General features: G+C 39.1%; 1 protein-coding gene across 8 annotated transcripts in view; it reads left to right on the forward strand.

The window, feature by feature from the left end:
• Positions 1–13,816, forward strand: part of cita (citron rho-interacting serine/threonine kinase a) — a 53,548-nt gene that overhangs the window by 17,025 nt on the left and 22,707 nt on the right. For 4 of the 8 annotated variants that reach the window (XM_074629040.1, XM_074629060.1, XM_074629077.1 and 1 more), the window contains exons 11-22: positions 1,025–1,130; positions 1,688–1,831; positions 2,004–2,123; positions 4,784–4,954; positions 6,575–6,628; positions 6,722–6,775; positions 7,725–7,865; positions 7,990–8,118; positions 8,882–8,977; positions 9,676–9,792; positions 10,806–10,915; positions 12,150–12,324. In XM_074629040.1, the coding sequence (XP_074485141.1) occupies positions 1,025–1,130; positions 1,688–1,831; positions 2,004–2,123; positions 4,784–4,954; positions 6,575–6,628; positions 6,722–6,775; positions 7,725–7,865; positions 7,990–8,118; positions 8,882–8,977; positions 9,676–9,792; positions 10,806–10,915; positions 12,150–12,324 (1,417 nt within the window). The remainder of the gene's footprint in view (positions 1–1,024; positions 1,131–1,687; positions 1,832–2,003; positions 2,124–4,783; positions 4,955–6,574; positions 6,629–6,721; positions 6,776–7,724; positions 7,866–7,989; positions 8,119–8,881; positions 8,978–9,675; positions 9,793–10,805; positions 10,916–12,149; positions 12,325–13,816) is intronic. The other 4 variants (XM_074629050.1, XM_074629068.1, XM_074629100.1 and 1 more) reach the window with 1 other exon arrangement.

Consider the following 13,816-nt stretch of genomic DNA (forward strand, 5'->3'; position numbering starts at 1 on the left):
AACTGTGGTGAATGCAGACAGTGCATGTTTATGCTCTCAGTGTCTGTTGTCTGCGTTTCAGACAACTTAGTTAAGCTACTGTCAAGGTTCACTTTTACATGATGTGGGTCTATGTCATGATATGAGACTTTCAGTCATACTCTTTTTGGTTAGCTGATTATATGATTTTGAGGATAGAGCTGCCACGATTAATTAATTAGTTGTCAAGTATTAAATTAATCGGCAACTATTTTGATAATCGATTTGAGTAATTTTTTAAAAGGGCTGTATGTAAAAATCTGAAATTGCTTGTTAACAGTGACACCTGTGAACGTTAAATCAGCGACAGTCAGCGTCCTGTTGCTCGCGCTTGTGCTCGCACTACGTAGGCGCAAGCAAACATCGGTCAAAACGACAATGAGGCGACGCACGTGAGACTGAACGTGATTGACAGCTTAAACCACAATATCACTGTATATTTCACATGCCTGTTTCACAGACGAGCATCACTAGATATAACTTTGATTTTTTTTGTTGTGCTTCCGTGGAGTTTGTGTTGGAGTCTGAGTTGTGGTGGGGGCTGAATGTTTGTTGGCGTTAGTGGACTCCATTTTTAACCAAACGTTGGCTATGGTTGCACACATATTCTGACATTTTTATAGACAAAACAACTAATCGATTAATCCAGAAAATAATCGACAGATTAATTGTCAATGAAGTTAATCGTTAGTTGCGGCACTGATTGACAATTTGTGATATTTTGAATATTCTCTTCGTTCTTACACAATAGAAATCTATTTTTGAAAAAAATGCATATTGCTTGCATAATCTTTATTTGCGCGACTTTGGTGAATGACTTCTCCAGACAGTCTTAAAGAAATAAGTGTCACACTGGTGATACACACAACATGTGCACCGTGTTTATGTTGATGTTTGTCATGTTTTAAGTGCTGCAGTATGCAGATGAGGCAGTAGTAGTATTTGTGTTGGGCTTAATTAGTACTAAAGAACATCTATATATATATATATATGTTGTTGTTCTCAGGTCAGTGTCTGCAGGCCTCAACTCTCCTGCTAAGACCAACTCTATGGAAAAGAAGCTGCATCTTAAAAGCAGAGAATTACAAGATACTCAAGACAAATGTCACAAGGTGAGGGTGTACCTTATGCTTTTCTTCATGTTTCAGTATTTCATCACAAACCTTTATATTAAGCATTTCCATCAAGCAAGACAGAGATCACTAGAGTAAGACCACTGTTGGCTGACTGGAAAATGTGAAATTGTATTTTTGTATTTCCATATTGTATAACTTTGTTTTTGAGCCAAAAAAATTATTTGATTGTGGGTTTTATTACCAGACGTTCTGTGTTTATTCTGGCTGACTGGCTTAACACAGATCAACAGGCTTCTGGTGCTGCTGTAATAAGCCAAGTTAATCATGTTGTGTGTACAACATTCACAACTACATCTTTTAAAGCATTCAGGGTTAGGTGATAGGTGATGTATATAACAGCTGTCATCAGAATCTATGGCTGATTCTCGCTGATTTACATGTAAATCACCACTTGATGTTGCTTTACATTTCTGCCGCATTTAAGGCATCAAATGCAACACAAACAAATAACCTTTAAAAAAACACTGTAAGCTGTCGACCTTCAGTACAGTTGCAATGAAACTGGTAATTGTGCTGTTCTCTGGTGGATTCAGATGGAGCAGGAGATCTCCAGGTTCCAGCGTAAAATGACTGACCTGGAGTCAGTCCTCCACCAGAAGGATGTGGAGCTGAAGGCATCCGAGACTCAGAGGAACATTCTGGAGCAAGACCTCGCCACCTACATTACTGAGTGCAGCGTGAGTCATAATAACATCTTTGTCCATGTGTGCGCGTGTGTGTGTGTATGTGTGTGTGTGGAATTGAAAGAAATGTTTAAACCTACACAAGTTGTGCGTCGCTGTCCTCAACACCGCATCGATTTGAACAAACAGCAGCCTTGAGTTTGTGCGCACATATGTGTGTTTGCAGAGCCTAAAGCGAAGCTTGGAGGAGGCCCGTGTGGAGGTCTCCAGAGAGGATGACAAGGCCATGCAGCTGCTGCACGACATCCGCGAACAGAGCAACAAGCTGCAGGAAATTAAAGAGCAAGTATGTAAATCTTCTCCTTCAAACGGTCCTCCGTCTCCTCCCTCTCATCACGATAATGATGTGGTGCATTTGGAGATTTTTTTTTATTGACACTTCAAGGTATTTATACTAAAAAAATGTGTGAAAGGGGAAAATGCCTTCAGACTTCATCCACAAAGCCGTCGTCTTATTTGAGGAGATTCTTCTGCTTTCCACAGTGTCGTCTTTATAATCACAGCTGGTAAAGGAGTAACTGAAGCAACAGTGAGCGTATACTCTTCTCAGTGTGTCCCTGTTACACAGGCAGGGCTTCCCCTCTGAGGACTCCCATGTCCTCAACACTCATAAAGGTCATCCCTGCAGATGGCAGCCCAGCAAGGTACAAGAGTGCAGGCAGACTTTGATCATTGCCCAGTGTCCACCCTTCTCCCAGGGGGAAACACAGTATTTAAATTTTTCTAATCAACGTTATGATTCAAATCCCAAATTAAAGTTGAAGCTAACACTTTCTATGGCGCCCATTTCTATAATGCATTATAAACATACTTATAATACATTATAATCTTCTTAGAGCAATGTATAGTTATAGTTATAAGCACTCATAAATATTCATAATGCTTTAGAACAATAATCATAACGCATCATGAAGCATTTTATAATGACTTCTAAGTTCAAATATCATAATACTTAATAATTACTGCTCACTCACTGACTTTTTTTTTTGCAAGGATCATAATGTATTATAATTCCCACAGTTGTAATACAATATATTTCTTTATAATGCATTGGATTAAACAAGCAGTTGTAATTTAATTAGGGCTGTAGGCTACCAAATGTCTTTTTTTATTTCATTCAAAGCTTCTTTGAGGTTTTTGGATGAACTTTGAATGTCTGTCGTCTTGTTTTGACCCCCCAAGAAAATGATCCTCGAACTAAATTCTCAGTATGAGTCATTGAATTAAATGAGACTTATTTTTTTTCATTAAATCAACTTTAATAAATATGAATCATCCGTTTCGTTTGATTGCTGCTGGACCGCTCCGTTTATACAGGTGCGTTCTTTGTGGGTGGCGAGTGGGAGAGAAAACTGTTTTTTGACCGCATGTTGCTTTTTAAAGGCTAAAGGACAACAAATATGGATTGAAGCAGCATATTCCGTTAGATACAGTAAAAACATGTTGTGAATTTTGGGAATTATTTCATCTATCTTTTTTCAATAAATTTTGAGTTTTGGACTGAGGACTGACTAAGAATGACCACTGGTCATTGTTTGCATTTAGTAAAGTGAAAAAATATCATTAAATCAACGCAAGAACAACACACAAAATGTCGTAAAATACATTTTTACTTTGTTCTAAAGCACAAAAACACTCACCAGCATAAATTAATCTGGGTTGTAACAGACAAGACATGATTGTCATCAATTGATCGAGACCCAATCGAGTAGCCTGATGTGACTGCAGATTTATTTCTATTTGTTCATTGGTTGAAAATCTTAGTGCACAAGTGACAAATCAAAGAATGAAGAGTTTACCAACACCACGTCAAAAGATTTTTATAGACTTAAGCAGTTATTTTTCCTCTCACTTGTAGTCTCTATAGTGCAAAGTTGCCAACTACAGCTTTAAAATGGTAACACTTGAGTTGTTATCTTTGATTTTGACGCTTTTGGTGATAAACGCTCATTGCTGTAGTGCACTGCAGTTTCTATAGATCACTGCACAATGAACCAGTGTCAGCAGATCTGTGAAGTATATATGTGTCTGTATAGCATTGCAGCAATTGCTAAGAGCTTGGTTCCTCCGTTCAGGCTGTTCCAAACAAACGCCTGCTATCTTGTCAAAACTTACACATAAAAAACCTGCTGGCTGTTTGTTTTATTTTCCCCGGAAAAGATAAATAAAACCGTATATTTATTTTTAGAAAAAAACATTTCATAAACCAGCTTCTTGAAAGTTGGTATATGTTGAAACACTGCGGAGTTAAATCATTTTGTAGCAAAGTGAATATTTGAAAATGTCATGGCTTTACTTGAAGAGTTGTACAATCTTGTTTCCCTACGTTCTCGTCGTTGTTTTCCAATTTAAAAAAAAAAAAAAAAAAATCTTCTCACTTAGATGACAATAGTGACTTGTCTACAGCTTGCACATAATGAGTGTGATCACAGCCTGACATCCTTGGGCAGCAGGATTCAGAGTATTAATTATAGGCGTTTCATAATGCAATCAGCATTTCAGTTTAATACATAACATTGTGTTACATAAGGGTTATAAATTGTTATATACTCTGAAACAAGTCTACACAATGGAACATATGACTGCAAAATTGCAAAGGAAGATGGACATTTTTCTACAAAGATGGACTCAAGTCGTGTCGCTCTGGACTAATCCAAATATTAGGATGTGGCCAGACATACTCTGAAAAAGAAAAAAAAAATGAAAAGGAAAAATCCCTCTGTCAAGGACTGTTCAATAGAGTTAAATGTTGTATGATAGTGACATTGAAATTTCAATGACACTTGAATAAAGTACAAAAATAATGAAATAAAGTGATTTATAAGCTAACATGACTAAACCTGATGACTAAACTTAATGAAACATGTTCATGAATATACAGTCAAGTGTCTGGAAGGCAGTTTTTTTTCCACATTAATGACCAGTGTGTGCTGTCTATGGACTCAGGAGTACCATGCCCAGCTCGAGGAGATGCAGGTTACCATCAGGCAGCTGGAGGAGGACCTGTCCGCTGCCCGCCGCCGCAGCGACCTCTACGAATCTGAACTCAGAGACTCCAGGCAAACCAGTGAGGAGCTCAAGAAGAAAGCTGTGGAATACCAGCAGAGAATCCAGAAGGTATGTTACTTTGCACAAGAGATGCTTATAAGTCATGTAAAAACATGCGTCAAGTATTAATAACAGGCGGAGGACACTTGAAACATAGTATTGCTGGTTGTCTCACCAGTGATCCTGGCAAAATATTCCCAGAATATATGATAACACCTGTCAGTATTCCAGGTGCCGAAGACCACGGTTCATAAATATTGCTCAAATCATTGTGAAACACATCTAAAGTAAACATTATTGTTTGTTTCTCAGACTTTACTGTATGCTTGGAACAGCTGTAAACATCTGTGTTTATGCGTTATCTACAAACAATCCAAAACCAGCTTGATAAAATGACAATGTATTTTATACGAAACTTTAACAACTGGGCATTATATTACACTACAAATGGGGAAAATATGTAATAAAAGTTTTTTTAAACTCATTTACCGTGAATTTTAAACATGCCAAGTGTGTCAGCTCACTGCCTCGTCTCGGCTCATAGCTCAAGAGCCAAGCACACAATCTGCAATGCCTATATCATATACTGTCCTTTCCTCTTTGTTTTGTTTTGTAGTGGCTGATAAAACTTGATGCCATCAATCCAGCATTATTGAATATAAAGCTGCAGTCCACTTAGTCTGACAGACTAATGGACTTAAATACCAAATATTCTTTTGTATAAGACATCACATGTTGATGATACTCTACTACTGTGCCTGTTGATGCCTCACAGTAACTCTTAAATATTCAGACTAAAAATAAAAACTCTCCTCTCTTTATGTGCAATTCATCAAAGCCATTGATTTACAGATTCTCAACACTCAACAGTGACTAATAGTCCAAGTAAAATCTCAAGATATTTGTGAACAATGCAGTTTGAAGTCATTGTGTACACAAATTAAGTGTGAGTTGCATTCACAATAGAGCAAGCTGTCAGTTAGCATTTGATAGGGATGTGAATTAGGGATGCAAATCCGAACTGTTCAATGACGTACAAACCGAATCGTGAGCTTGTTGAAACCTCGAACCCCTATTGAATACAGGTCTGATAATTATTTGATGAGGTGCCAGAGACATATAAGAGGCAATTATCTGAACATAGGCCTACTCGACCATTAAGTAGTCTGCCTTATTTCATGTATAAAATCAGTGTTATGGCTTCATATAATATAGAAATATCATTCATTACTTCCAATCAATCTATTAATATATTTTAGAGTTCAAACACATTGGAAATGGTTGTTTTTCTCCACCCTAAGGTGCAAACCAAAACCAAAACTATCATCCAAAAATGCAATACAAACCGAACCGTGGGCTTGTTGAACCATTGCACCACTAGTGTGGATAAAGGCCCAAATGACCTCAGTTGAAATGGTTGGATCACATGGTTTGGATGGCCCCCTTTTGAGGTGTTGTGGGTACTCCTGACTGGGACCCCAGAGCAGACCCAGGGCACGCTGCTGGAGTGATTACATCTCCTTCTTGACCTGGAAGCTCTTGGGGATCCTTCAGGAGGAACTAGAGGAAGTTTATGTGGAAACTGCTGCCTGGGCTGCTGTGCTTGCCCTTTTTGCCACTGCAACCACTAGAAAGTGAATGGATTGTAATTTATTGATCAGTCTCCACTATATGCCAATTATTTTTCAGGCTAAAGAGCAGGGCAAAGCCGATGTGGAGGAGCTTCTGTCCAAACTAGAGAAGGTAACAAATCAGGCTTGCAAGATGGATCTACATGCTTAGAGCTGCAGTTACCATTAAAGTGTAAACTGAGTTCACTGTGCTTTGTTTTTTCAGACCAATGCTGAGCAGCAGGTGAAAATCCAGGAGCTCCAGGACAAACTGTCCAAGGTAAATTAATTGTTGTCTTGGTTACTATCATTATTTTCAGCAGGATGATTTGTTCTTTAAAGTGGCAGTCCTTAAGAATTCAGTCCTGGTTGATTGAGATTTTCTATTTGAGTGAAAACATGAGTTTAACAGTCTGGAGTCTTTTTGTTCATACGAAATCACATACTATGCACTACATGACTTCATTTAAAATATATATTACGCCTAGCAAAGTGAGATCTTATACTTACACTTAAATTTAAGCATTGTTGATGTTACAGAGCTGTCCGTCAACGTCTGTTATGAACATTGTTGTCACTAGCGCATTGCATTGTGGGATATTTATGCCGCCATGGTGTCCAGCGTTGTAATATTTCACCAGAAATAGTATGCAATTCACGTTCTACTGGTTTCATACTAAGGTTTTGGACATGCTAAAACAATCTCACATATTTTTTTGCATACGATATAGCATGTTAGTATGGAATTTTGTATGCAACCGTGACCTTTAACTTTTCAGAGTTGTGTTCATAGTTTCAGTTTTTGTGTGAATACAACGGAGAAAAACTGTAATACAGCATTTTTGTCCTGGGAATGTTGACACAGACACCCAATTTGTAATGCTCTAAATATATACATATTGCAATACTTTCATCAGTGGGCTCAATCACCAATGTGTTACCTCCTTCAGTGATAGATAGTGACTTAACAGACATTTATTTAAATGTAAATCTTTAAACAAAGTGAATAAATCCTTTTAGTTTGTCGTCTCTCCTTATCCTCTGAAAAGTAGATCAATACAGCGTACATGTAGACAGAATTTAGCAGCTTTTCCAGCCTGCTGTAGTTCTCCGTTTATTCCCTAGAGGAGCTTTTTTTTCACTGTCTCAGTGGGTAGGAATTGCTCAAGCATATCAAGAGGTTTGTCTTGGGATCCACTAACAGCCTTTGACCTCCTGACCTCCCCCAGGCGGTGAAAGCGAGCACAGAAGCCACTGAGCTGCTGCAGAATGTTCGGCAGGCCAAAGAGCGGCTGGAGCGAGACCTGGAGCGCCTGAAAGGCAAAACCGACTCTAGTGACACATTAAAACGCCGCCTGAGAGAGACAGAGGTACCAGAGGATACCCACAATCCTGAATCATACACATTTGTTATATAATACTGTGTTTTGAATACTGTCTCTTGTGGTTCACCACCACACAAGTCACAGTATGTTATTGTTTTTGGTGTGTAAGCAGGAGGGCAGGAAGACCCTGGAGAACCAGGTAAAGAGGCTGGAAATGGTGGAACGGCGGGAGAATAAGCTGAAAGATGACATTCAGACCAAATCCCAGCAGATCCAGCAGATGGCTGAAAAGATCCTGGTGAGAGAACTACAGATAAGGCTTGCTAATACTCTGACCCATTCAAACCCTAATTCCACCCCTCCCATTCATCTCCCAGTCTATTCCTCATCAGTTATATGTGTACGCACTACACTCATTTCTGTTTGAAGAGCGCTTTGCTAGCTGAGCCCCTTACGAGTGGCTACTCGTCTACTGGTGTCATTATAGATTTTAATATACAGACGATTTTACCGGTGTCAGCATGAGCAGGCACCGTTCCAGCCGACTTATGGAGCTTTTCAATGCAAGTTTTTTCCATTTCTTTTGATTTGATTGTATTTGATGTTACTGTAGAATTATTAGAATAGCTTTCACTCTGTTTTCAGTAGCTGTCATGTCTTCTTGGGTGTTAGGCTACATTAATCAACATTGTCTGTGTGTTTGTATGCTAAAAATTAATCCTATACTACATTATTAACATTAACGTGAGAAATGTGTATTTTGGATTGATGGTTATCGTCTTAGATGTGTCCAGTTATATTTGTAATTCAATTCAATTCAATACAACTTTATTAATACATGAAGGCAATTTTGGGCAAGTTAAAACAGGCATATGCACAGACAGGCATGTACAAGCAAAGGAGCTGTTTTTGGCTATGTTGGACTGATTATGCAATTGTTCTTTTTCATTTTTTAAGTCATAATAGAATAACGCTAAAAATAGATGAAAAAAAAATTAGTCCACATGGCAGATAGGCACATTTTACAATACATTTAAGTGTTTCATTGCTACTCCCTCCAGGAACTGGAGGAGAACCTGCGGGATGCCCAGTCGACAGCCCAGAGGATGGAAACCCAACTGGTTCAAAAGGAGAGGCTTTATGAAGACAAGATCAAGGTGGGCACGCTTCAAATTATCCAGGCTGATGAACACTGTATATATCTGACAATGTTCACATATATATACTGTAAGTAGGGCTGGGTAATATATCAATATTATATCGATATCGTGATATTGCCACATTACGATATCCAAAATCTAAGACCTGTGTTGTCTTTTCCTGGTTTTAAAGGCTGCTTTACATTTAAGTGATGTCATGTTCTGAACTTATCAGACTGTTCTAGCCGTTTTATTTTTTGCCTTTACCCACTTATTCATAATATCCACATTACTGATACAATAATCTCATTGTATAAATATTCTGTGAAAGTTCCAATAGTCAACCCTACAATATCATCACAATATCAACATCGAGGTATTTGTTCAAAAATATTGTGATAATTAATTTTCTCCATATTGCCCAGCCCTAACTGTAAGTGCAGTAATTCCTTGTCAGTCCTGCCATTTTTAAATCACTGTTGTGGTGTCATATAAGTCAGAGCTGTCACATGTTTTACAGTGAGGTTTGACACCACACTAATTACTGCTTCCACTCCAGGTTGTACATTTGCCACCACGTCAGTATGTGACATATATATATATATATTTTTAATGATTGCTTTATCACGTAGCAAATTACAGACTTCAACTTAAATGTGAATTTGTCAGATCAACATTGACATGTTTGTAACGTTCGCTGGTTCTGTCTGATTAAGGTTCTGGAGGCCCAGATGAAGGAGGACATTGCTGACAAGGAGAGCCTCGAGGCCACACGGGCCCAGCAGGAGGAGGAGTCGAGGGAGAACTGCAAACTTATCAGTGAACAGAAAGCAGTAAGGAAACACAACAGGCTTTTAAAAATGATATGCACTCAGGGATTTTTTTAATACCAGGCCCTTATCAAAGTCTTTTAACAGGCAGGCTGCCCGTTCCATGTTTAGCGGATCCATGTATCCCCATACTGAGGTGGGATTTAAAAAACTAAGGGACTTAAAGTGTGGCATATTGTCACTGTCTAATACCATAGTTTATTTTAGTGACTCCTTTTGTAGAAACGGCAGCAATGTTCCCTCTGTCATATTATTTAAGTCCAATGTACTGTGTAAGTCTCAGTACGTTAACGTTGCTTGTACATATGACACGTTTTCATTCCCCACTGAATTTGTTCTGAGAATTCGAAAACTCCATCAATGTGTTTTGTTTCTTTACACAGTAATTTGTTATAGTGGTTTAAATGTATTGGAATGCACAGTTGGATTAAATTGCAGTATACATCATGTTGCACTATAAAGCCTGGGCTCAAGTCCTAATCTGGTTAATGTGGTAGAATTGAGGCAGTTAAGAAGCTTTTAGAGGCAGAAATCTGACGTTGACAGTAGAAGATTCAGGCAACACCTTAATGGACTCTAATAGGATTTTACTGCAGTGCAAAATTCTGTTTCCTATAAAAGATAAAGTGCTGCTGAAATATGTGCGTACCATGATTCTTAGTAGGATTTGACTGTCATTCAAAAGGGAATATATTGTTGCATTTGAGCCGCTTTGTTGGGATGTGACTAGAGCTGCAACATTAATTGATTGGTTGTCAACTATTAAATTAATCCCCACCTATTTTGATAATTAATTAAGTCAGAATTCTCTGATTCCAGCTTCTTAAATGTGAATATTTTCTGGTTTCTTTACTCCTCTATGACAGTAAACTGAACATCTTTGAGTTATGGAGAAAACAATACATTTGAGGACGTCATCTCGGGCTTTAGGAAACACTGATCGACATTTTTCACAATTTTCTGACATTTTATAGAGCCCTATGTGACCATATTATTGTGTCTCCCTCTTCCTGCAGACTATTAATGCTATGGATTCCAAGATGAAGAACCTGGAGCAGCGCATCTCTGAGCTGTCAGAAGCTAACAAGCTGGCCGCTAACAGCAGCATCTACACCCAGAAGAATATGTGAGTTAACTAGACCTTCTGCCCACACTGTGCTTTCATGAGAGCCCTCACCCACACTGATTCTGTCTCCTCCGGCCTCCAATTGCTTCATTAGTGCGCTCTTACATCTTTGTGCACCATGGCTGATCTGTCTCCCATATGTGTAAACGGTGAATCATTTCTTAGGTCAAAGAGGGTATAATCAACATTTTAAAAATGATGATATGAAAACTGCGACAATGTGAGAGGCGTCACTCGTAGTGATGGACCTACACAGAATTATCACCTGAATCTGCAGCTCCCTTTGGCTTTACGGAGCTTTACAATGAGTTTTAGCTCATTGTTTAGCTGTTCAGCCACAACTTTACTGTTTTTGGTTCACTCTGATAGCATTGTTTCTAGGCGCAGCAGGCAGCTGTTTTCAGTGTAAAAAGCTTTAAAAACCAACTGCACGATGCCTGCTCAGCATCAAACAACAGACAGACACAGTTAGCGACAAGCTGGTGAACATAGAGGAGCTTTTAGCAGCTAAAAAGTCAGATATTTCCCCCAGGAGTTGGAAAGAGAGTGAGTCTTTAAGACTTATAATCATAAGGTGACCAGAAACATGACTCCAAATGAATGATACTGTTACTCCTTAATAGAGTTGGGGGATAACATTTTCCAACCAGCCATAGTCAGCCCAACAACCGGCGACTGCCGATATATTTGTGTGTGCGTCAGCAGCGCTCCCTTGCTGCTGTAGTTTCAGCTGGGCGATCAGCTGTTCTAGCAGCAGAGCATCATAAAACTCACTTCATTCAAACTCAACAGAAACAAAATACCACTCACCAAAACCATCTGGTTAGTCTTTCCAACAATCACCAACTCTGGTTTGGTCGAAATAACCCCTTACTTCACGGATTAAGATGTGAAAATATGTCGACTCTGTATCTCTCTTTGCCCGCTGAGCAGCGGCCGAGCAGAATACAGAATATGTAGCTTCGACTAATCTTAACTTTAAAGAATATTAACATATTTTTGTGAGTATAATGTAAATGTCGTCACCTGAATTTACAACATTTTGTTTACTGAATTTGCTACAGTACATTGAGTGATTTTTTTTTTTGGCTCAGATTAGTAATTTGTATTCTACTAAAACTTCTAATCTAAAAGTTTTTAAATGTTAAATAGATGCTATGAAACTCCTTTTTGAAAGATGTCTGCTTCTAAACAGGCAATGTAATAGGCATCTGTTTGTGTATATTTTTGTCAGGAAAGCCCAGGAGGAGATGATCTCAGAGCTTCGGCAGCAAAAGTTCTATTTGGAGTCTCAGGCAGGCAAGCTGGAAGCCCAGAACGCCAAACTGGAGGAGCACCTTGAGAAGATGAGTCAGCAGGAGCAGACCAAGAGGACCCGGCTGCTGGAGCTGGAGAGCAGACTGCGGGAGGTGAGGCAACAGGAAGCAGAGATACGAGGCAAAATCCGTGAGCTCGAGATTAAGTAATTCACTTTAACTAGCACTCAGTGTAGTCTTACATCATCACAATCCACAAAAGGGATTAAGGCAGCTGATCAGCTAGCGAGCTCAGATCCCCCCCCTCAGATAAGCGGCTAATTAAATACTGTAGGTCTTTAATGGCACCTCTACAAAATTGCCATTGGGCCTGTAGGCGAGCTGTATCTGCCGGTCCGGTGGAGCCAACAGCCTTCATCTGTTATCTCTGGAAGAATGTAGCTGCATTGCAACAGGTGAGAATATGTTTAACCATATGAAAATAAAGCAGGCCATTGTTTAATTAGCCAGTGAATAGTTTACCCTTAAAATGGAAGACAGAGGATAAAGCTGCAGACGGTAACTTTGAGAAAATATGATTTAAAAAAAGTTATTTTTTATAAAACTGTCATTATTTCCTGACAGTAGTACATGAGACAGGTAATCTGAAAAATGTTCCTCTGTGTCCTCCGGTGCTCCTAATGGCATTTGCAAAATTTCACAGACCAGAGGAAAACAACCAATCAGAGCCGAGGAGTTAATCACTGCTCACAAAACTTGTGAACGCCGATCAAATGGTCAAACTAGGCAGCGCTGATCAAATATGAATCAATATTCTGTTACTGTAATGCTTATTTCTCTTCTCAAATGTTTTCAAAAACATCTTGTAGTGAACTGTTTAGCTGTAAAATTAGTTTTGCTGCGGCCGGTGGGTGGTGCTTAGTTTTGGATCGACTGTTTTCAACATGGTGGCCGGGTCACAAACTTTCTCATTTTACAGCTAAAGAGTACACTACTAGATATTTCTGAAAACATTTTAGGGCAAAAATAGGCATTACAGTAACAGAATATTAATTCATATTTGATCAGCGCTGCCTAGTTTCACCGGTTGATCAGAGTTCACGAGTGATTAACAGCTGCCCAGAGACTGCTCGGCTGCGATTGGTTGTTTTGGTCTGGGCGCGGTAGAAACTTGCAAATGCCATTAGGAGCACTAGGAGGAGGCAGATTTTTTTTTTTGGCTGGACCGCATACGGCCAGCTCTACAAACACAAAAGTCTGTCACTGAGCGAGTGACTGAGTGATGAAGTTACACGATCGGTTGGCCGAGTATTGGAGTTTCCTCAGCGGCCGTTGCTCTTTAAAAAAATGAAGCGAGCAGAAAACCAGGGACCAATCGGGTGCATTCAATGATACAGTACGTCACCGCTTAAACGGTCAGTTGAGTGACCTGGTGGACATGTAGCGCTGGATTTAACATTATAAACACAACCACTGACTATTTGTGTAACAATTTAGCTACAAATTTGCAGACTGACCATACACGGTCCAGCTAAATACTCAGTTTTGACCGAGTGTTGTTCACAGATTATCTGTCTCATGCACTACTGTCAGGATGTAGTGGCAGTTTTATAAAAAATAAATTTTTATCATATTTGCTCAAAGT

The sequence above is a fragment of the Sebastes fasciatus genome, chromosome 1 (assembly GCF_043250625.1).
Source record: "Sebastes fasciatus isolate fSebFas1 chromosome 1, fSebFas1.pri, whole genome shotgun sequence".
NCBI classification, from domain to species: domain Eukaryota; kingdom Metazoa; phylum Chordata; class Actinopteri; order Perciformes; family Sebastidae; genus Sebastes; species Sebastes fasciatus.